General features: G+C 43.1%; 13 protein-coding genes and 24 non-coding genes across 37 annotated transcripts, besides 1 other annotated feature; 9 read left to right on the top strand and 28 right to left on the bottom strand. All coding sequences in view use genetic code 2, as the record gives it.

The window, feature by feature from the left end:
- Positions 1-1,181: a D loop.
- Positions 1,182-1,252, bottom strand: KEG33_t22. Its single transcript has one exon. It is a non-coding gene; the product is annotated as a tRNA-Phe (tRNA).
- Positions 1,253-1,262: 10 nt separating this feature from the next.
- Positions 1,263-1,330, top strand: KEG33_t21. Its single transcript has one exon. It is a non-coding gene; the product is annotated as a tRNA-Pro (tRNA).
- An 11-nt stretch (positions 1,331-1,341) lies between these two features.
- On the bottom strand, positions 1,342-1,413 carry KEG33_t20. The gene has a single exon. It is a non-coding gene; the product is annotated as a tRNA-Thr (tRNA).
- Positions 1,414-1,469: 56 nt separating this feature from the next.
- On the bottom strand, positions 1,470-2,625 carry CYTB (cytochrome b). The gene has a single exon. A coding segment is annotated over exon 1 (1,156 nt).
- A 15-nt stretch (positions 2,626-2,640) lies between these two features.
- KEG33_t19 lies at positions 2,641-2,711 on the top strand. The gene has a single exon. It is a non-coding gene; the product is annotated as a tRNA-Glu (tRNA).
- Positions 2,712-3,239, top strand: ND6 (NADH dehydrogenase subunit 6). The gene has a single exon. It carries the CDS (start codon positions 2,712-2,714, stop codon positions 3,237-3,239), a length of 528 nt encoding a protein of 175 aa, YP_637151.1.
- ND5 (NADH dehydrogenase subunit 5) lies at positions 3,196-5,049 on the bottom strand. The gene has a single exon. It carries the CDS (start codon positions 5,047-5,049, stop codon positions 3,196-3,198), a length of 1,854 nt encoding a protein of 617 aa, YP_637150.1.
- Positions 5,050-5,052: 3 nt separating this feature from the next.
- On the bottom strand, positions 5,053-5,124 carry KEG33_t18. Its single transcript has one exon. It is a non-coding gene; the product is annotated as a tRNA-Leu (tRNA).
- Positions 5,125-5,149: 25 nt separating this feature from the next.
- KEG33_t17 lies at positions 5,150-5,220 on the bottom strand. Its single transcript has one exon. It is a non-coding gene; the product is annotated as a tRNA-His (tRNA).
- Positions 5,221-5,237: 17 nt separating this feature from the next.
- KEG33_t16 lies at positions 5,238-5,298 on the bottom strand. Its single transcript has one exon. It is a non-coding gene; the product is annotated as a tRNA-Ser (tRNA).
- Positions 5,299-5,327: 29 nt separating this feature from the next.
- ND4 (NADH dehydrogenase subunit 4) lies at positions 5,328-6,701 on the bottom strand. Its single transcript has one exon. It carries the CDS (start codon positions 6,699-6,701, stop codon positions 5,328-5,330), a length of 1,374 nt encoding a protein of 457 aa, YP_637149.1.
- Positions 6,695-6,988, bottom strand: ND4L (NADH dehydrogenase subunit 4L). Its single transcript has one exon. It carries the CDS (start codon positions 6,986-6,988, stop codon positions 6,695-6,697), a length of 294 nt encoding a protein of 97 aa, YP_637148.1.
- Positions 6,989-6,991: 3 nt separating this feature from the next.
- Positions 6,992-7,060, bottom strand: KEG33_t15. Its single transcript has one exon. It is a non-coding gene; the product is annotated as a tRNA-Arg (tRNA).
- Positions 7,061-7,070: 10 nt separating this feature from the next.
- On the bottom strand, positions 7,071-7,418 carry ND3 (NADH dehydrogenase subunit 3). The gene has a single exon. It carries the CDS (start codon positions 7,416-7,418, stop codon positions 7,071-7,073), a length of 348 nt encoding a protein of 115 aa, YP_637147.1.
- Positions 7,419-7,488, bottom strand: KEG33_t14. The gene has a single exon. It is a non-coding gene; the product is annotated as a tRNA-Gly (tRNA).
- On the bottom strand, positions 7,489-8,272 carry COX3 (cytochrome c oxidase subunit III). Its single transcript has one exon. A coding segment is annotated over exon 1 (784 nt).
- ATP6 (ATP synthase F0 subunit 6) lies at positions 8,272-8,955 on the bottom strand. The gene has a single exon. The coding sequence runs from the start codon at positions 8,953-8,955 to the stop codon at positions 8,272-8,274; it is 684 nt and encodes a 227-aa protein (YP_637145.1).
- ATP8 (ATP synthase F0 subunit 8) lies at positions 8,946-9,107 on the bottom strand. Its single transcript has one exon. It carries the CDS (start codon positions 9,105-9,107, stop codon positions 8,946-8,948), a length of 162 nt encoding a protein of 53 aa, YP_637144.1.
- Position 9,108: 1 nt separating this feature from the next.
- KEG33_t13 lies at positions 9,109-9,182 on the bottom strand. Its single transcript has one exon. It is a non-coding gene; the product is annotated as a tRNA-Lys (tRNA).
- Position 9,183: 1 nt separating this feature from the next.
- On the bottom strand, positions 9,184-9,867 carry COX2 (cytochrome c oxidase subunit II). The gene has a single exon. The coding sequence runs from the start codon at positions 9,865-9,867 to the stop codon at positions 9,184-9,186; it is 684 nt and encodes a 227-aa protein (YP_637143.1).
- On the bottom strand, positions 9,868-9,938 carry KEG33_t12. Its single transcript has one exon. It is a non-coding gene; the product is annotated as a tRNA-Asp (tRNA).
- Positions 9,939-9,941: 3 nt separating this feature from the next.
- On the top strand, positions 9,942-10,009 carry KEG33_t11. Its single transcript has one exon. It is a non-coding gene; the product is annotated as a tRNA-Ser (tRNA).
- Positions 10,010-10,031: 22 nt separating this feature from the next.
- On the bottom strand, positions 10,032-11,588 carry COX1 (cytochrome c oxidase subunit I). Its single transcript has one exon. The coding sequence runs from the start codon at positions 11,586-11,588 to the stop codon at positions 10,032-10,034; it is 1,557 nt and encodes a 518-aa protein (YP_637142.1).
- KEG33_t10 lies at positions 11,588-11,660 on the top strand. The gene has a single exon. It is a non-coding gene; the product is annotated as a tRNA-Tyr (tRNA).
- Positions 11,661-11,726, top strand: KEG33_t09. The gene has a single exon. It is a non-coding gene; the product is annotated as a tRNA-Cys (tRNA).
- Positions 11,727-11,732: 6 nt separating this feature from the next.
- On the top strand, positions 11,733-11,805 carry KEG33_t08. The gene has a single exon. It is a non-coding gene; the product is annotated as a tRNA-Asn (tRNA).
- Positions 11,806-11,807: 2 nt separating this feature from the next.
- Positions 11,808-11,873, top strand: KEG33_t07. The gene has a single exon. It is a non-coding gene; the product is annotated as a tRNA-Ala (tRNA).
- A 3-nt stretch (positions 11,874-11,876) lies between these two features.
- On the bottom strand, positions 11,877-11,952 carry KEG33_t06. Its single transcript has one exon. It is a non-coding gene; the product is annotated as a tRNA-Trp (tRNA).
- Positions 11,953-13,007, bottom strand: ND2 (NADH dehydrogenase subunit 2). The gene has a single exon. A coding segment is annotated over exon 1 (1,055 nt).
- Positions 13,008-13,011: 4 nt separating this feature from the next.
- On the bottom strand, positions 13,012-13,079 carry KEG33_t05. The gene has a single exon. It is a non-coding gene; the product is annotated as a tRNA-Met (tRNA).
- A 2-nt stretch (positions 13,080-13,081) lies between these two features.
- KEG33_t04 lies at positions 13,082-13,150 on the top strand. Its single transcript has one exon. It is a non-coding gene; the product is annotated as a tRNA-Gln (tRNA).
- KEG33_t03 lies at positions 13,151-13,222 on the bottom strand. The gene has a single exon. It is a non-coding gene; the product is annotated as a tRNA-Ile (tRNA).
- On the bottom strand, positions 13,221-14,183 carry ND1 (NADH dehydrogenase subunit 1). Its single transcript has one exon. The coding sequence runs from the start codon at positions 14,181-14,183 to the stop codon at positions 13,221-13,223; it is 963 nt and encodes a 320-aa protein (YP_637140.1).
- Positions 14,184-14,259, bottom strand: KEG33_t02. The gene has a single exon. It is a non-coding gene; the product is annotated as a tRNA-Leu (tRNA).
- Positions 14,260-14,270: 11 nt separating this feature from the next.
- KEG33_r02 lies at positions 14,271-15,857 on the bottom strand. Its single transcript has one exon. It is a non-coding gene; the product is annotated as a 16S ribosomal RNA (ribosomal RNA).
- KEG33_t01 lies at positions 15,858-15,926 on the bottom strand. Its single transcript has one exon. It is a non-coding gene; the product is annotated as a tRNA-Val (tRNA).
- A 6-nt stretch (positions 15,927-15,932) lies between these two features.
- Positions 15,933-16,916, bottom strand: KEG33_r01. The gene has a single exon. It is a non-coding gene; the product is annotated as a 12S ribosomal RNA (ribosomal RNA).

Below are 16,916 nucleotides of genomic sequence, written 5' to 3'. Positions count from 1 at the left end.
TTGTTATTTGGGTGACTTAACACCCACGTTCTGTTGTGTATAATAACTGTGTGTTTGACTAACAAGGCAGTCTTAGGCTGGTTGACGTGCAATTTTTCCTATTTTGGCCTAGGTTAATAATTTTTTAATTTTTTTTTAAAAAAATTTTTAAAATTTTTCCTATTTTGGCCTAGGTTAATAATTTTTTAATTTTTTTTTAAAAAAATTTTTAAAATTTTTCCTATTTTGGCCTAGGTTAATAATTTTTTAATTTTTTTTTAAAAAAAATTTTTAAAATTTTTCCTATTTTGGCCTAGGCTAATAATTTTTTAATTTTTTTTTAAAAAAAATTTTTAAAATTTTTCCTATTTTGGCCCTAGGGTAATAATTTTTTAATTTTTTTTTAAAAAAATTTTTAAAATTTTTCCTATTTTGGCCTAGGTTAATAATTTTTTAATTTTTTTTTAAAAAAATTTTTAAAATTTTTCCTATTTTGGCCTAGGTTAATAATTTTTTAATTTTTTTTAAAATTTTTTAAAAATTTTTTCCTATTTCCCCCTTTTCTTTTCTTTTTTTTTTTTTTTTTTTTTTTTTTTTTTTTTTTTTTTTTTTTTTATCAATAAAATTACAGAAGAGCCGACCCCGGGGGCCAACAAAACTGGGGGGAGGGGGGGCCTAATTAAAGGGTAATATGTATAACGAGCATTAAATATTTATGTACATGAAAGTCGGACTGGTCCGTTCTGCAAGGAAGATGCACCACCTTAGTTTAATGACTTTAGATATAAGCCCCCGGGTAGTGGATGAGATCTCCCCAAAAAAATAAAGAACCAATAGCAATCAAAAAATAGAAATGCCGCGATCACGGACGTAAATGAGTGAAACCATATGGTGCGGGTTGAGGCCTCTAAGAAGAGGAAAGAATGTCCAGGCAATAGCAAGATGAGTACGTGAGAGTGATAACCAGAGGTCTCTAAGAAGAGCAATAAATGTGAACCGTGTCCAGGTATGGGCTTGAGACTAGTAATAATTAATATGGATACAATGGATGGTGATTTCACTATGAGATGCTGATTAATAAGAACTAATGGATGGGTGTTAGGGGCAGATAAATGAATGCCTTATAATACATAGCTGGGACATAGTACATAATTGTCTTTTGTTTAGCGAAAAGTAATAGTGTTCGTGGTTTTTGGTTAGCTTGTTGTCATCGGGACTTTTGTCCATGTTAACATTTTCAGTGTTATGCTTTTGTGAGTTAAGCTACGATGACTAATTTAATTCAAGAAGTAGTTTAATAAGAATGTCGGCTTTGGGGGCCGGAAGAGTAGAGTCATGTCTATCTTCTTGAGGGCTGGGCTGTACTCCTGGGAAGGTGTGTGTATTCCATCTCTGTCTTACAAGGCCAGTGCTTTGGGGTTGAGCTACAGGAGTGTGTGGGTTTATTCTATTGCCCCATGTTGGTATAATGGGGATTTTTCATGGTCCGTAGGGCCGGTACCGAAGGGGTTTGATTAGTAGGTTTTCAATTATTCCGGCCAGTGGTAATAAGATAAGGATGGTGAAGAAGTAGATGAAGGAGGCTGTTTGTCCGATTAAGGTGTATGGGTTTTGTACTGGCTGGCCCCCGATTCATGTGAGGATAAAGAAGTCTGCGATTAGGGTTCAGAATAAAAGTTGGGATAGGGGACGTAGGCTTATCGATTGTCGTTTTGATGTGTGTAGTGCAGGTAGGAGTAGTAATACTAGGATGGATGCGAATATGGCAATGACTCCTATGAGTTTGTTTGGAATAGATCGTAAGATTGTGTAGGCGAATAGGAAATATCATTCTGGTTTAATGTGGTCTGGTGTTTTTATGGGGTCGGCAGGGGTAAAGTTTTCTGGGTCTCCTAATAGGTTTGGGAAGTAGAATGTAAGGGTTATTAATAGGACGGTGGCCAGGGCCATGCCTATGGCGTCTTTTGCTGAGAAGTATGGGTGGAATGGAATTTTGTCGGCGTTAGAGATTAATCCTAGTGGGTTGAATGATCCGCGTTCGTGGAGGAAGATGAGGTGTGTGAGGATGGTGGCTATGAGGATAAATGGGAGCAGGAAGTGCAGGGTAGTAAATCGTGTTAAGGTTGCGCTATTGACGGATGGCCCTCCTCAAATTCAGGTGACAATTGAGTCTCCTACGTAGGGGATGGCTGATATTAGGTTGGTGATCACGGTTGCCCCTCAGAACGACATCTGCCCTCATGGTAGGACGTAGCCCATGAAGGCAGTTGCTATCAGTAGTAGTAGCAGTAATACTCCGATGTTTCATGTATTTTCATTTAGGTAAGATCCGTAGTATACTCCACGTCCGATGTGGAGGAATGTGCATAGGAAGAATAGGGAAGCTCCGTTTGCATGGAGGCTTCGGATTAGTCAACCATATCAGACTTCTCGTGAAGTGTAGGCGACGGACATAAAAGCTAAAGAGTCGTCTGCTAGGAAGTGCATTATTAGTAGGATGCCCGATGCTAATTGGATTAATAGAGTGAATCCGAGAAGTGATCCAAAGTTTCATCAGTAGGAGATGTTGGATGGTGTGGGCAAGTCAATCAGAGAGTGGTTTACTAGTTTTAAGAGTGGGTGGGATTTTCGTAGTTGGTGGGCCATTTGGTTTAAATGTTGATTTTTATAGTTGAAAGTACAACGGGGGTTTTTCGTGCCCCAGGTCTTGGTCTGGAGCCCAAGTGAGAATAATGGGAATTACATTTTTTCTTCTTTGTTTTTTAATGATGGTTAGTGTGGTGTTAGTGGCGTCGGGGGTGACGATCCATTATGGGGTGGTTAGTTTGCTTTTTGCTGCAATATTTGGTAGTGGGCTGTTGGTGGCGGGGGGCGGGAGTTTTATACCGCTTGTGGTACTGCTAATTTATTTGGGGGGTTTATTAGTAGTTTTCGCTTTTTGTGTTGGATTTACTGATGATAAATATTGTGAGTTTTGAGGAGCAGGAGGATCTAAGGTGTTGGCTTATGTTTGTGGGGCCGGCTTAGGTATTGGTGGATATTGTGTATACGGCTCTGCATGAGCAGAGGTTTTAGGGTGTTTTGTTGATGGTGTTGAGGCTTGGGGTGATGACGTGAGCAATGAGTTTTTAGGGGTTGGGTTATTTTATTTAAGTGGTTGGGGGCTTCTCATTTTAAGTGGTTGGGCTTTATTGGTGGTGTTGTTTACTATTATAATTATAATTCGTGGGCGGCATCGGGGGGCCCTGCGTTCATTGAGGTGAAGTAGAGTAAGGAGATTAGTGTGATGGATAGAACGGCAATTTTTAGGTACGGGTTAATTTGGGCTTTATGGAAATTAGTTAGTAGTTTTGCTATTAGTGTTTGTAGGTGGGTTACTGTTTTAGGGCCCAAGGCTTCATAGTGTGTTTGGTCTATCAGGTGGGTTGATAGTTTTTGGCTAATCTGTAAGATTATAGATGGTAGGGTATGATGTAGAATGAAGTAGGAGTGGATGATTTTAGAGATAAGGGGGTTTTGGGTGCCCTTGATGGAGTTGGGAAGCTGATTTGCTATTGTAATTAGGATTGAGCCGACTAGTAGACTCAGGATTAGGATGTTTAGTGCGGCTAGCTTGGCTGATGCTGGCATGGTTAGTTGTGGGATGTTGGGTGGTATAATAGTGGTTGAAATTATGAGTCCGGCTGCGATGCTTCCGATAGCTAGTCGTAGAATGGGGTTGGTTGTTTGAGGGGTCTCGGAGACGGCGGATAGTGGTAGGATTCGTGGGGTGTTTAGGGTTACATAGTAAATCATGCGCAGGCTGTAGAGTGTGGTGAAGATGGTTGCTACTAGGGTTATGGCCAGTGATATGGAGTTTACATGGGAGGTGTTGATGGCTTCAATGATGGCGTCTTTTGAGTAAAAGCCGGCCATGAATGGCACTCCTGATAGGGCGAGGGAGCCAATGATTAGGCAGGAGGTGGTGGTGGGAAGTGCTTTTTTAAGCCCTCCTATTTTTCGGATGTCTTGTTCATTGCCCAGGCTGTGGATGATCGTTCCTGCGCAGAGGAAGAGTATTGCTTTAAAGAACGCGTGTGTTGAGATGTGTATAAATGCGAGTTCAGGCTGTTTTAATCCGATGGAGGTCATTATTAGGCCCAGTTGACTAGTAGTTGAGTAGGCAATGATTTTTTTTAGGTCATTTTGGGTTAGTGCGCATGAAGCAGCTAGTATGGATGTAAAGGCTCCTAGTAGCAAGCAAGCTGTAGTTGCTGTTTCGTTGCTGTATAGCATATCTGAGGTCCGGATGAGTAGGAACACTCCGGCTACTACCATGGTGCTTGAGTGTAGTAGGGCTGATACAGGGGTTGGGCCTTCTATCGCTGCGGGGAGTCATGGGTGGAATCCGAACTGAGCGGATTTCCCAGCAGCTGCTAGAAGCAGCCCTAGTGCAGGGATGAGGGCTATGTCTGGCGTGACTTGTATGCTTTTAATGTCTAGGGACAGGTCGTTGATAACTATTCATGCCAGGGCGACAACTAGGCCAATGTCTGCTAGGCGGTTGTAGATTACAGCTTGCATGGCAGCTTTGTTCGAGTTTGATCGGAAGGATCATCAGTTAATTAACATGAAGGATATGATACCCACTCCCTCTCAGCCGATGAAAAATTGGAATAGGTTTTCAGCAGTTACAAGGATTACTATTATTAGGGTGAAGGTGGTGAGTTGGTTAAAGAAAGTGTTAATTTTTAGGTCTGACTCTATGTATTGTACGGTAAACTCTATGATAGCTCATACGACAAAAAGTAGGATGGGTAAGAAGAAGGTGGAGTAAATGTCTAATGTGAAGCTAACGCGAATTGTGGTTGTACCAATTGTTGATCATTGGGCTTCGTATGTAGTGATGGTTAAGTCATTATGGATGAGGTAGGTCAGTGGGATTAGGCTGGTAAGGAAGGCCAGTTTAGCTGCCAATACTTTGGTTTTAAGTGGTGAGGCTAGTTTTGAGCTTGGTGTTAGTATTGGGAGTGTCAAGATTGCTAGGGGGAGCAGGAACAGTATGATAATTAAGGCTAATGGCTGTGTTATGGTTGCTTTCACTTGGAGTTGCACCAAGATGCTCGGCTCCTAAAGCCGATGGAATACTGTTATCCATTAAAAGCTTTATAGTGTTTGTAGTAGAGTGCGTTGGTAGATAAGGAGTGAGTGAGTTCCTGTTTTTAGGTCCACATTCTAACGTTTTGTTTAAACTATATCTACGGGCCAGTACTACGTAATATGAGAGCCGGGCAATTAAATCCGGGGGACAGAATTAGCAGTTCTTGTGGATACTCTCATGGCTGTGTGCTCTTGTCAGCCGTCACGGCTTATTGGTAGTATATTAGTTGAGGTATAAAGATTAAAGCGATTGATGGTGCGGAGTGCAGTGTTATTAGTAGATGTTCTCGAGTTTGGGTTGGACTTATTGTAATAATATGGGTTGGAAGGGTTCCCTGTTGGGTTGAGGAGAATATGTGTAGGGTGTAGATTGAGGTGATGAATGCGCTTAGTCCTGTTAGAAAGATAGTAATGTCTGCTCAGTCAAATAGTGAGACTATAAGGGTGAGTTCCCCAATGAAATTAATTGTTGGGGGAAGTGCTATGTTTGTTAAGCAGGCTAGGAGTCATCAGGACGTCATGGCTGGGGTGGTTAGTTGTACCCCTTGTGTAAGTAATAGGGTTCGTGAGTGTGTTCGTTCGTAATTAATATTTGCCAGGCAGAATAGTATCGAAGATGTAAGGCCGTGGGCCACTATTATAATTATTGATCCTGATGGGGCTAGTTGATTGTGAGTGAGGATCGAGCTTGTTATTAGTCCTATGTGGCTTACTGAGGAGTAGGCAATTAGGGATTTTAAATCTGTTTGTCGTAGGCAGACTATGCCGGTTATGAGTGCACCCCATAGTGCTACTGCCAGTGGGAGAATATAAGAGGATGTAGTTTGTTCAGTTAATAGGTTTGTAATTCGTAGCAGGCCATAACCCCCGAGTTTTAATAAGATTGCTGCAAGGACCATGGATCCGGCAATTGGGGCTTCTACGTGGGCTTTTGGTAGCCAAAGGTGGAGGCCGTAAATTGGGATTTTTACTAGGAAGGCCAATATGAGTGAGGTTCATAGTAGCGTGTTTGTTCAGAATGTTAGGGTTATTGGGGGGAGTAGCTGTAAGAGTGTAATAGACGCAGTTCCTTTTATGTTATACACCCATAGAAGTGCGATTAGAAGGGGTATGGAGCTAGTGATGGTGTATAGGAGGAAATATAGTCCGGCTCCGAGTCGTTCTGTTTGGGATCCCCATCGGGCGATCACTATTAGGGTGGGAATAAGGGTTGCTTCAAAGGTGGTGTAGAATAACATTAGGTCTAAGGCCATGAATACTAATATTAAGGCTAATTGTAGGAGGGCTAGGGCTGTGATAAACAGTCGTTTTTGTTGGGCAGGGTTGTGTGACATGGAGCTTTGGCTAGCCATAAATATTAGTGGTAGTAGTCAGCAGGATAGTATAAGTAAGGGTGTTGAGATTTGGTCACTTCCTAGTAGTAGACCAGTAGTGTTCATCAGGGTGTCTCCGGGGTTTAAGACAAGTATGCCTAGGATAATAATAACTGCTGAGTAGGCTGTTGGCGATAATCAGGTGTTTTTTGTGGCTGTCAGGCAGGTTGAGGGAATTAGTATTATTGTGGGTACAATGATTTTTAACATTGGAGCAGATTTAGGTTTTTGAGGTTGGCTGTGTTGTGTGTTCGGGCTGAGGCGATCAGTAGGGCGAGGCCGATGCCAGCTTCACAGGCTGATAGTGTTAGAACTGTTAAAGGAAGGATGAAAGAGGAGATGTTTGAGCTTAGAGACCATGTTGCTATTAGTAAAAACACCGATAGTATCATACCCTCCAGGCATAATAGGGCTGAGAGGAGATGAGTGTGGCGGAAGGTAAATCCAATGGTGAAGATAATGAAAGAGAAGGTAAATAACAGGTTAGTAGGCGAGGTCAATAGGGAGCCATGAAGTTGGTCATGATTTTCTAGGCCGAAGCTAGAAGTCTTAGCTTGGACTAGCTCCTTTGGTTAGAGACTACTCTGCTCATTCTAGTCCGCCTTGTAGTCATTCGTATGTTAGGCCTGCAAATATAAGCATAAAGACAATGATGGCCCATGTGATACTTTTTATTAGGCTTGTGAGTTGCAGGGCCCATGCTAGCGGTAGTAGGATGGCGATCTCTAAGTCAAACAGTAAGAATAAAATAGCGATTATGAAAAAGCGGATAGATAGCGGCAGGCGGGCGGACCCCAGCGGGTCAAATCCGCATTCATATGGTGAAAGCTTTTCTGGGTCTGGGGTCATCTCTGATATTAATAGATTTAGGGTAATTACGGCTACTGCAGTAGCTGTGGCTAATATGAGCGCGGTAAGTAGGTTTATTGCTCTTCCCTGAGGATAATACCAGGGTTTAATGATTGGAAGTCATTTGTATTGTCAATACTAGAAGAGCAGGAGCCTCATCAATAGATTGAGATGTATAGGAACAGTCAGACTACGTCTACGAAATGTCAGTATCAAGCGGCAGCTTCGAAACCGAAATGGTGGTTCGAGGTGAAGTGGTGTATGGTTTGTCGATAGAGGCAGGTTATTAGGAATGTTGATCCAATAATGACGTGTAGGCCGTGAAAGCCTGTGGCAACAAAGAAGGTTGACCCATAGCTGCTGTCTGCGATGGTGAATGGGGCTTCGTAGTACTCTATTGCCTGAAGGGCAGTGAAGTATAGCCCTAGAATAATCGTGAGGATTAAGGCGTGGATGGCAGATGCTCGGTTGGCTTCTATTAGGCTGTGATGGGCTCATGTTACTGTAACTCCTGAGGCTAGTAGTACTGCTGTGTTGAGAAGTGGGACTTCGAATGGGTCTAGTGTGGTAATTCCCGTTGGTGGTCATTGTCCTCCTAGTTCTGGGGTTGGTGCTAAGCTTGAGTGATAGAACGCTCAGAAGAACCCAAGGAAAAAGAAGACCTCTGAGGTGATGAATAGGATTATGCCATATCGTAGTCCTTTTTGGACTGGAGGGGTATGGTGGCCTAGATAGGTGCTTTCTCGGACAATATCTCGTCACCACTGAAATATAATTAGTAATGTGGAGGTTAGTCCTAGAAGTAAAATTAGGTTTAAATTACAGTGGAATCATAGGACCAGCCCGACTGTTAATATTATGGCAGCCATAGCCCCCATGATTGGCCAGGGGCTTGGGTTGACTATGTGGAATAGGTGTGTTTGGTGGGTCATTATACGTTTTCTTGCAGGTATAGTGAGAGTAGTAGGGTAAACACGTATGCTTGAATTATTGCTACTGCAATTTCTAGGAGCATTAATAGGGTTAGAATGATTAGGGTTAGTCCGGCAAGTAGCGTGGAAGTTGTCATTAGGCTAAGTGCCGCAGTGGAGATTAGGTGTAATAGAAGATGTCCTGCGGTTAGATTGGCTGTGAGTCGTACGGCAAGTGCGATTGGTCGGATGAGTAGGCTAATTGTTTCGATTAGGATTAGGATTGGGATTAGGGGTGTTGGGGTCCCTTCTGGTAGGAGGTGGGCTAGTGAAGAGGTTGGCTTGTTTCGTAGGCCAATTAGTACTGTTGCTAGCCACAGTGGGAGGGCCAGGGCTATATTTATAGACAGCTGAGTTGTTGGTGTAAACGTGTATGGGAGAAGGCCTAAAAGGTTGTTGAGAATAAGCATTGTTAGTAGTGAGATCAGTATTAATGATCACTTATGTCCTGGCTTATTTACTGGGGTTATGATCTGTTTGGTGGCTTTTGCAATTAGTCAGGACTGTAGGGTTGTTAAAGGGTTTGATAGTCAGCGATCTTGCGGGTTATAGATTAGTACTGTTGTTAATAACATGGCTGGGATTAGTAGTGGTATGCCAAGTAGTTGGGGGACTAAGAATTGGTCAAATAAATTTAGATTTGTGGTCAGGGTCATGTTTTAGTGGTTTTTTGGGCGGGGCTGCTTGGGCTATTTATGAACTTTAGAGAGGCAATTTTTGGCTGTAAACTAGTAATGAGTACTAGCCATGTAATGGATAAGATTATTAATCAAGGTTCGGGGTTTAATTGGGGCATGTCACTAAGGGGGTTGGCGTGGTCCCCAATGCTAGCTTAAAAGGCTAGGGCTTTGGCCGGTTTAGCTTCTTAGTGCTTATGAGTTTGTTTTTAATCAGTTTTGGAAGTGCTGTATAGGGACAGCTTCTACGACAATAGGCATAAAACTATGGTTTGCTCCGCAGATTTCAGAACATTGGCCATAGAATACCCCAGGATTGGGGGATGTTAGTGAGGTTTGGTTTAGTCGTCCAGGTACTGCGTCTATTTTGATCCCTAGGGATGGTACTGCTCATGAGTGTAGGACGTCTTCAGCTGTGATTAATGTTCGGGTGCTTGAGCTTGTTGGAACAATCATGCGGTGGTCTACTTCTAAAAGGCGGAAGTGACCTTGAGGCAGGTCTTGTGTTGGTAGCATGTAAGAGTCGAATTCCAGCTGGGAAAAGTCTGTATATTCATATGTTCAATACCATTGATGCCCGATAACTTTAATGGTTAGGCAGGGGTTGGTGGTTTCGTCTATAAGGTATAGCGTGCGTAGAGATGGAAGGGCGATTGTAATTAGGATTAGGGCTGGCAGAATGGTTCAGATTATCTCTATTTCTTGTACATCTGTTGCATTTGTGTGGTATAGGCTTGTTAGTAATAAAACTGAGATTGTGTATAGTACAAATATGCTGATTAAAAAAATAATTATTAGTGTGTGGTCATGAAAATAGAGTAGTTCTTCTATTAGCGGGGATATTGCATCTTGGAGTCCTAGGTGTATTGGGTTTGCCATAGAAGAGTAAAGGATTTGGTCCTATATTTCGCCCTTGACAAGGGCGGGTAATATGTGTATACTAACTCTTCTTGGAGGACAGAGCATGTCGTATTGCGATTGGCTTGAAACCAAGTGGTGGGGGTTCAACTCCCCCTGTCCTTAGTATCAGGGTGGGGCATTGCTTACGTTAGTTTTTTTCGTACTTGAACAAAGACTGGCTCTTCGTAGGTGTGGTATGACGGTGGGCAGTTGTTTAGTCATTCTACGTTTGTACTTGCTATTTCAGGCACTTGGACTTTTCGTTTTGATGAAAATGCCTCTCATACAATAAATGTGAGTAGGACGACTGATACTATGGAAACTAATGATCCGATTGAGGAGATTATATTTCAGAAGGCATATGCATCTGGGTAGTCGGAATATCGTCGTGGTATCCCTGACAGGCCCAGGAAGTGTTGTGGGAAGAAGGTTAGGTTTACACCCGTGAATATGATTATGAATTGGATTTTTGTTCATGTGTGGTGGAGGGTAAATCCTGTAAATAGTGGGAACCAGTGAGTGAATCCGCTTATGATGGCGAATACTGCCCCCATAGATAGTACATAGTGGAAGTGGGCTACTACGTAGTAGGTATCGTGGAGAATAATGTCTAGTGATGAGTTAGCTAGTACAATTCCTGTTAGTCCTCCGACTGTGAATAAGAAAATGAAGCCGAGTGCTCAGAGCATGGGGGCTTGTCATTTCACTACTCCTCCGTAAATAGTGGCTAATCAGCTGAACACTTTTACGCCGGTGGGGATGGCGATAATTATTGTGGCGGATGTGAAGTATGCTCGGGTGTCAACGTCTATTCCTACTGTAAATATGTGGTGGGCTCAGACGATGAATCCGAGAAAGCCGATTGATATCATGGCTCAGACTATTCCTATGTAGCCAAATGGTTCTTTTTTACTTGAGTAGAAGGTGATTACATGGGAGATTATTCCAAACCCTGGTAGGATGAGGATGTATACTTCTGGGTGGCCGAAGAATCAGAAAAGGTGTTGGTATAGGATTGGGTCTCCTCCTCCTGCGGGGTCAAAGAAGGTGGTGTTCAGGTTTCGATCAGTGAGTAATATGGTAATTCCTGCAGCTAGGACTGGTAGTGAGAGCAGTAGGAGAACGGCTGTAACTAGAATAGATCATACGAAAAGAGGCGTCTGTTGTTGTGATATTGCTGGGGGTTTCATATTAATGGCCGTGGTAATAAAGTTAATTGCTCCAAGGATGGATGATACTCCAGCAAGGTGGAGGGAGAAGATGGTCAAGTCTACTGATGGTCCGGCGTGGGCTAGGTTTCCAGCTAGGGGTGGGTAGACTGTTCATCCGGTGCCAGCTCCAGTTTCAATAAAGGCTGAAGAGAGAAGTAGGGTAAATGATGGGGGTAGCAGTCAGAAGCTTATGTTGTTTATGCGTGGAAATGCTATGTCGGGTGCTCCAATTATTAGTGGGAGTAGCCAATTTCCAAATCCGCCGATCATGATCGGTATAACTATAAAGAAAATTATGATAAAGGCATGTGCTGTGACAATAACATTATAAATTTGGTCATCCCCTATGAATGGACCAGGCTGGCTGAGCTCTGTCCGGATTAATAGGCTTATGGCTGTGCCTACTATTCCAGCTCAGGCGCCGAAAATAAAATATAAGGTGCCGATATCTTTGTGGTTAGTGGAAAATAGTCAACGATTAATGTTCACTGGTAGAATGGCCGAGTGTGATGGCAGTGGGCTGTAAACCCATTTACAGAGGTTCAAATCCTCTTTTTACCAGGCCCTGTAGTGAAATTCACGACGAACTGCAAACTCGTAGATGTACTTTAAATTGTACCTGGGTTTAATATTTAGGTAAAAACTAGCAGGTTAGAGTAATTAGCTGTTAACTAATAATTTATGGGATCGAGGCCCATTTGCCTAGTGAGGTTTTAGCTTAATAAAAGTTTATGATTTGCATTCAGAAGATGTAGGATAAAACCCTATAAACCTTATTCAAGAAATAGGAGATTGCTAACTCCTATCTAGGGCTTTGAAGGCCCTTGGCTTGAAGATTGAACCTAATTTCTTTTAATAGGCCTCTTGTTTTGTAATGGCTTTTATTATGGTGGCTGCTAGGATTAGGGTGAGGGCGGCTATAGCCAGGGAGTTGATTGTGAGGTTAGTTTGTTGAGTCGGTTTGCGTCATAGGCGTTGGGTATTAATAGTGTTAGGAGGAAGGGTGGATGCGGAGTTGTATCATAGTCGTAGGTAAAAGAACAGGCTTAGAAGGGAGGCTATGAGTATTGTGAATGCGACTCAAATTGCTCCTTCTGCCACTAGCTGGTCAATTGTTAATCATTTTGGAAGGAAGCCGGCCAGTGGGGGCAGGCCTGATAATGATAATAGGGAGATTGTTAGCAGTAAGGAAGTAACTGGGGCTTTTTGGAATGAAAGTAGGAGGTTGTTAATGGATGTTGTTGATAGTTTTTCTAACGTGAGAAGTGTAGCGGAGATTGTGATTGAATATAGGTAGAAGGCTAAGATTGTAAGTGATGGTGCGTATTTAATAATCACCAGTGTTCAGGATATTTGGGCAATTGAGGAGAATGCTACTAGTTTCCGGATTTGGGTTTGGTTAAGTCCAAGTCAGCCGGCGACTGTGGCGGAGAGGATAGACACCGCAGAGAGAACCTCGAAATTAATTAGTGGGCTTATTAGGTATAGTATGATTAGTGGGCCTAGTTTTTGTCAGGTAAGTAGGAAGATGGAGGCGGTTGGGGCTATTCCTTGAATGGTCTCAGGTACTCAGAAGTGGAATGGCACCAGTCCAATTTTGATAAAGAGGGCCAGGGTTATAATAGTTGTGAGGACTTGGTTTGTTACTTCTGTAATTTGGCCGCCCCCAGTTGTGATATAGTTTAAGGTCCATGAGAAGATGATTAAGGCAGAAGCAGCGGCTTGTGTGAGGAAGTACTTTGTGGAGGCTTCGATGGATCGTGGGTGCGATTTATTGGCAATCAATGGTAGGACCACTAGTGTGTTAAGTTCTAGTGCTACTCACATGAGTACCAGGTGGGTGGATGATAAGAAAATGAGTGTTGTAATGGTTAGTGTGGTTAAGATGATTGGTTGGAAGATGGGCATGAGTTAGGAGAGGAAGGATTGCCCCTCATTGTTGGGGTATGGACCCAATAGCTTTGGTTAGCTTACTCTTCTGTTAGGGGATACTACAATGGAAGTAGGGAGAATTTTGGATTCTTTTGTGCAGGTTCAATTCCTGCTCCTCTAGGATTCGGGAGGATTTAAACCTCCACTTTCTACCTCATCAAAGTAGCCCTTTGGCGTTCAGGCACGAATCCTTGCTACTGGAAGGCCTAGTGTTGACATCGGGAGCGACGAGTGTCACAGGCAGATTGCCAGCGTGGCTGGCAAGAAGTTTTTTCACAGTAGGTGTATTAATTGATCATACCGGAATCGCGGGTATGATGCTCGGATTCATAGGAATCCGATGGTTAGTAGAATTGATTTGCTTATTAGGGTGGTGGTGAATAGTGTTTGTGTTGGCAAGTTTGTTGATGTGTTTAGGAATAGGATGGTGGTTAAAGTATTTATTAGTAGAATGTTGGCGTACTCGGCCAGGAAGAATAGTGTGAACAGCCCTGCGCTGTATTCAACGTTGAATCCAGATACTAGTTCTGACTCACCTTCTGTAAGATCAAACGGGGCGCGGTTTGTCTCTGCTAGTGTTGAGGTGTATCATATTATTAGTAGTGGTCATGTGGTTAGTGCCAGGTAGGCGGGTTCTTGGGTAATAGCCAGTGCATGAAGTGAAAATCCGCCGCTAAGCAGGACAACAGATAAAACAATGATGGCTAATGTGACTTCATAGGAAATGGTTTGGGCTACTGCTCGTAGGGCGCCTATTAGGGCGTATTTAGAGTTTGATGCTCACCCGGACCATAGTAGCGAGTAAACTGCTAAGCTGGATATGGCTAATAAAAATAATATGCCAAGGTTTAGATTGGCGATAGAAAATGGTACGGGTAGGGGGGTTCATATGATTAGGGATAAAATAATGGCGACTGTGGGGGACAGAATAAATAAAGCAGGGGTGGCGAGTAGGGGCAATGTTAGTTCTTTAATAATAAGCTTGAGGCCATCAGCAAATGGTTGTAGCAGCCCGAAAGGGCCCACAATATTGGGGCCTTTACGTAGTTGCATGTAGCCAATGATTTTTCGCTCTAGCCCTGTCAGGAATGCGACTGCGATTAGGACTGAGACGATATAGATAAGAATGGGTGTGGCTGTTAAAAAGCTTATTGCTGGGTAGAGAATTTGAATCTCTGGATAAAAGGGCTTAGGTCTTTTGCATTAAGCCAGGCTCTGCCAACCCAGCTTGCCCTTATATTGAGGCGGGGTGTGATTGTCCTGGTTGTTAATTTAGTTGTCTTCATTAAGCTTTAGGTAAGGCTTACTTTAATGGCATGGGCCTTGTTCTTTCGGTCCTTTCGTACTAGAAAGGTTCGCACTCATAGATAGAAACCGACCTGGATTACTCCGGTCTGAACTCAGATCACGTAGGACTTTAATCGTTGAACAAACGAACCGTTAATAGCGGTTACACCATTAGGATGTCCTGATCCAACATCGAGGTCGTAAACCCCCCTGTCGATACGGGCTCTTGAAGGGGATTGCGCTGTTATCCCTGGAGTAGCTTAGTTCATGGATCGGCGTGTGCCGGATCTGATTGCATTTAAGCACTTTGTGGTGTGGGTCTTGGTTAGTAAATGTCGTGTTACTGTTTTCCTGGAAAGTTTTTTTTATTTTGGGGTCGCCCCAACCGAAAACGCTAAATCAATGTGTTAATTGTAGTTGGCCCGTGTGGGGTGGTATTTTACAATTTGTTGTGACTTAGAAGTTTAAAGTTTCACAGGGTCTTCTCGTCTAATGTTGTCATCCCTGCTTTTGCACAGGGAGATCAATTTCACTGGCCTTCTGCAAGAGACAGATAGATTCTCGTTTAGCCTTTCATACTGGTCCTTATTTAAAGAACAAATGATTACGCTACCTTCGCACGGTTGTAGATACCGCGGCCATTTAACTTAAAGTCATTGGGCAGGCATCACCCCCAATACTTGGTTGGCTGGGGGCTGTGTTTTTGGTAAACAGTCGGAATCTTTGTTTGCCGAGTTCCTTTTGCAGGGTTTAGCCTTTCCTGTCGCGCTCCTGTGTTGGGTTAACAGTGTGTGGCCCTTATGTTTGTGGTAGTTGGGCGGGGCGTTAATTACCAATAGTATGTCATGAGTAGTGTAGGCTCGCGCTTAGGAGAAGATCAAGTTTCTTATTACTAATTTTAGCATAATCTCTTCTAGTGTTCTAGGAGGGCTTGGTAATGTTGTAGGGTTTAATTTTGTTGTAGGTATTTTTTTGGAGCGAGCTTTGACGCTTTCGTTGTGTTGGCTGCTTTAAAGCCTACATTTAAAGTGCAAATTAGTTTTACCCTTAGGTAGAGGTTGAGTCCTGTGTTAATGGGGCTGTACCCCCATTAAATAGCTTGAAAGCTTTCTTTGTCCTTTGCTGGTGGTAAATCAGAAGGCTTTCAGTAGAACTTATATTCTGTTCCCAAGCAACCAGCTATCACTGGGCTCGTTAGGCTTTTCACTTCTACTAGGCAGTCTTCCCGCTCTTTTGCTACAGAGATGGGTTAGTGCTGTGTTACTTCTGCTGCATAGTAGCTCGCCCAGATTCGGGTGTAGGTGACTTTAGTGCTCTTTGCCATGATTGTGTTTGGCTAAACCATAATGCAAAAGGTAAAAGGGTTAATCTTTGCTGTGTTATACTTTTGTGTTAAATTTTTATTTCATCTTTCCCTTGCGGTACTGTCTCTATCGCGCCTGTTGTCTTTTCTCTCACCGATACTTAGGCATAAAAATGTTTTGGTTTAGTGTGATTTATTTGATTTGTGTTAGAATTTTGAGGGCTAGAGCGGGTTAATCAAAATGGTTTATTTAAGTAAACATGTTTCAGGTGTAAGCAGAATGCTTTGGTTTAAGCTACATTTTGATGTTCCAAGCACACCTTCCGGTACGCTTACCTTGTTACGACTTTCCTCATCTCATTGAATGCTATGTGTGTTATGTAGCATAAATTGGGTTAAATTCGAGGAGGGTGACGGGCGGTGTGTACATATTTCGGGGCCGTCTTCAATTAGGCACTCTTCTCCTAATTTACTGCTAAATCCGTCTTTGACAGTCCTGGTTTCACAGGCCTCTCCGTGACTGGTTTCTATAGTGTAGAAAATGTAGCCCATCTCTACCAACTTATTGGCTGCACCTTGACCTGACGTACTAGCTCAGAAGTGAGTTATTGTGCTAGGTACTTGTCCCTCATGGGCTAAGCTTGCGACGGCGGTATACAGGCTGTTTAGGGCAAAAGATGGTTGGGTGGATCGTGTGTTGTCGATTATAGGACAGGCTCCTCTAGGCGGGTTCGAAACACCGTCAAGTCCTTTGAGTTTTAAGCAAGTTGCTGCGTAATTCTCTGGCGGGTTGTAGTGTAGTAGTCAGTGCACCTTTGTTGAGGGCTGGGCATAGTAGGAGTATCTAATCCTAGTTTGTGCCCCAGCTTTCGTGGGTTCGGGTGTGTCTTTTTGATTAAGGCTGTATTAATATTGGTGTTCTTGGCGAGTTTTTAGCTTTTCACGGCTTGACGGCCTTTTCGCCTTAATTTAGTAGACTGGGTCTTAGCCACAATTTACGCCGTGCTTATTAACTTGGGGCTGTAGCTGTGTAACCGCGGCTGCTGGCACGGAGATTGGCCGCCCCTTTATGCTCTAACTAAATCAAGCTTTCGCCTTATAGTTTAATAGTTAATCACTGCTGTATCCCATGGGGGTGTGGCCAGAGGCTAGGCGTCGTGGGCTATAGCATTAATGTGCCTGATGCCGGCTCCATGCCCATTAGTTGGGCTATTTGGGGTGTTCTCACTGGGGCGTTGATGCTTGCATGTGTAAGTTGAGCGACAGCTAATAATAAGGTCAGGACTAAACCTTTG

The sequence above is a fragment of the mitochondrial genome of Crocodylus porosus (assembly GCF_001723895.1).
Source record: "Crocodylus porosus mitochondrion, complete genome".
Classification (NCBI taxonomy): Eukaryota; Metazoa; Chordata; order Crocodylia; family Crocodylidae; genus Crocodylus; species Crocodylus porosus.
The sequence above is the reverse complement of the archived record's forward strand: the minus strand, read 5'-3'. Positions and strand labels throughout refer to the sequence as shown.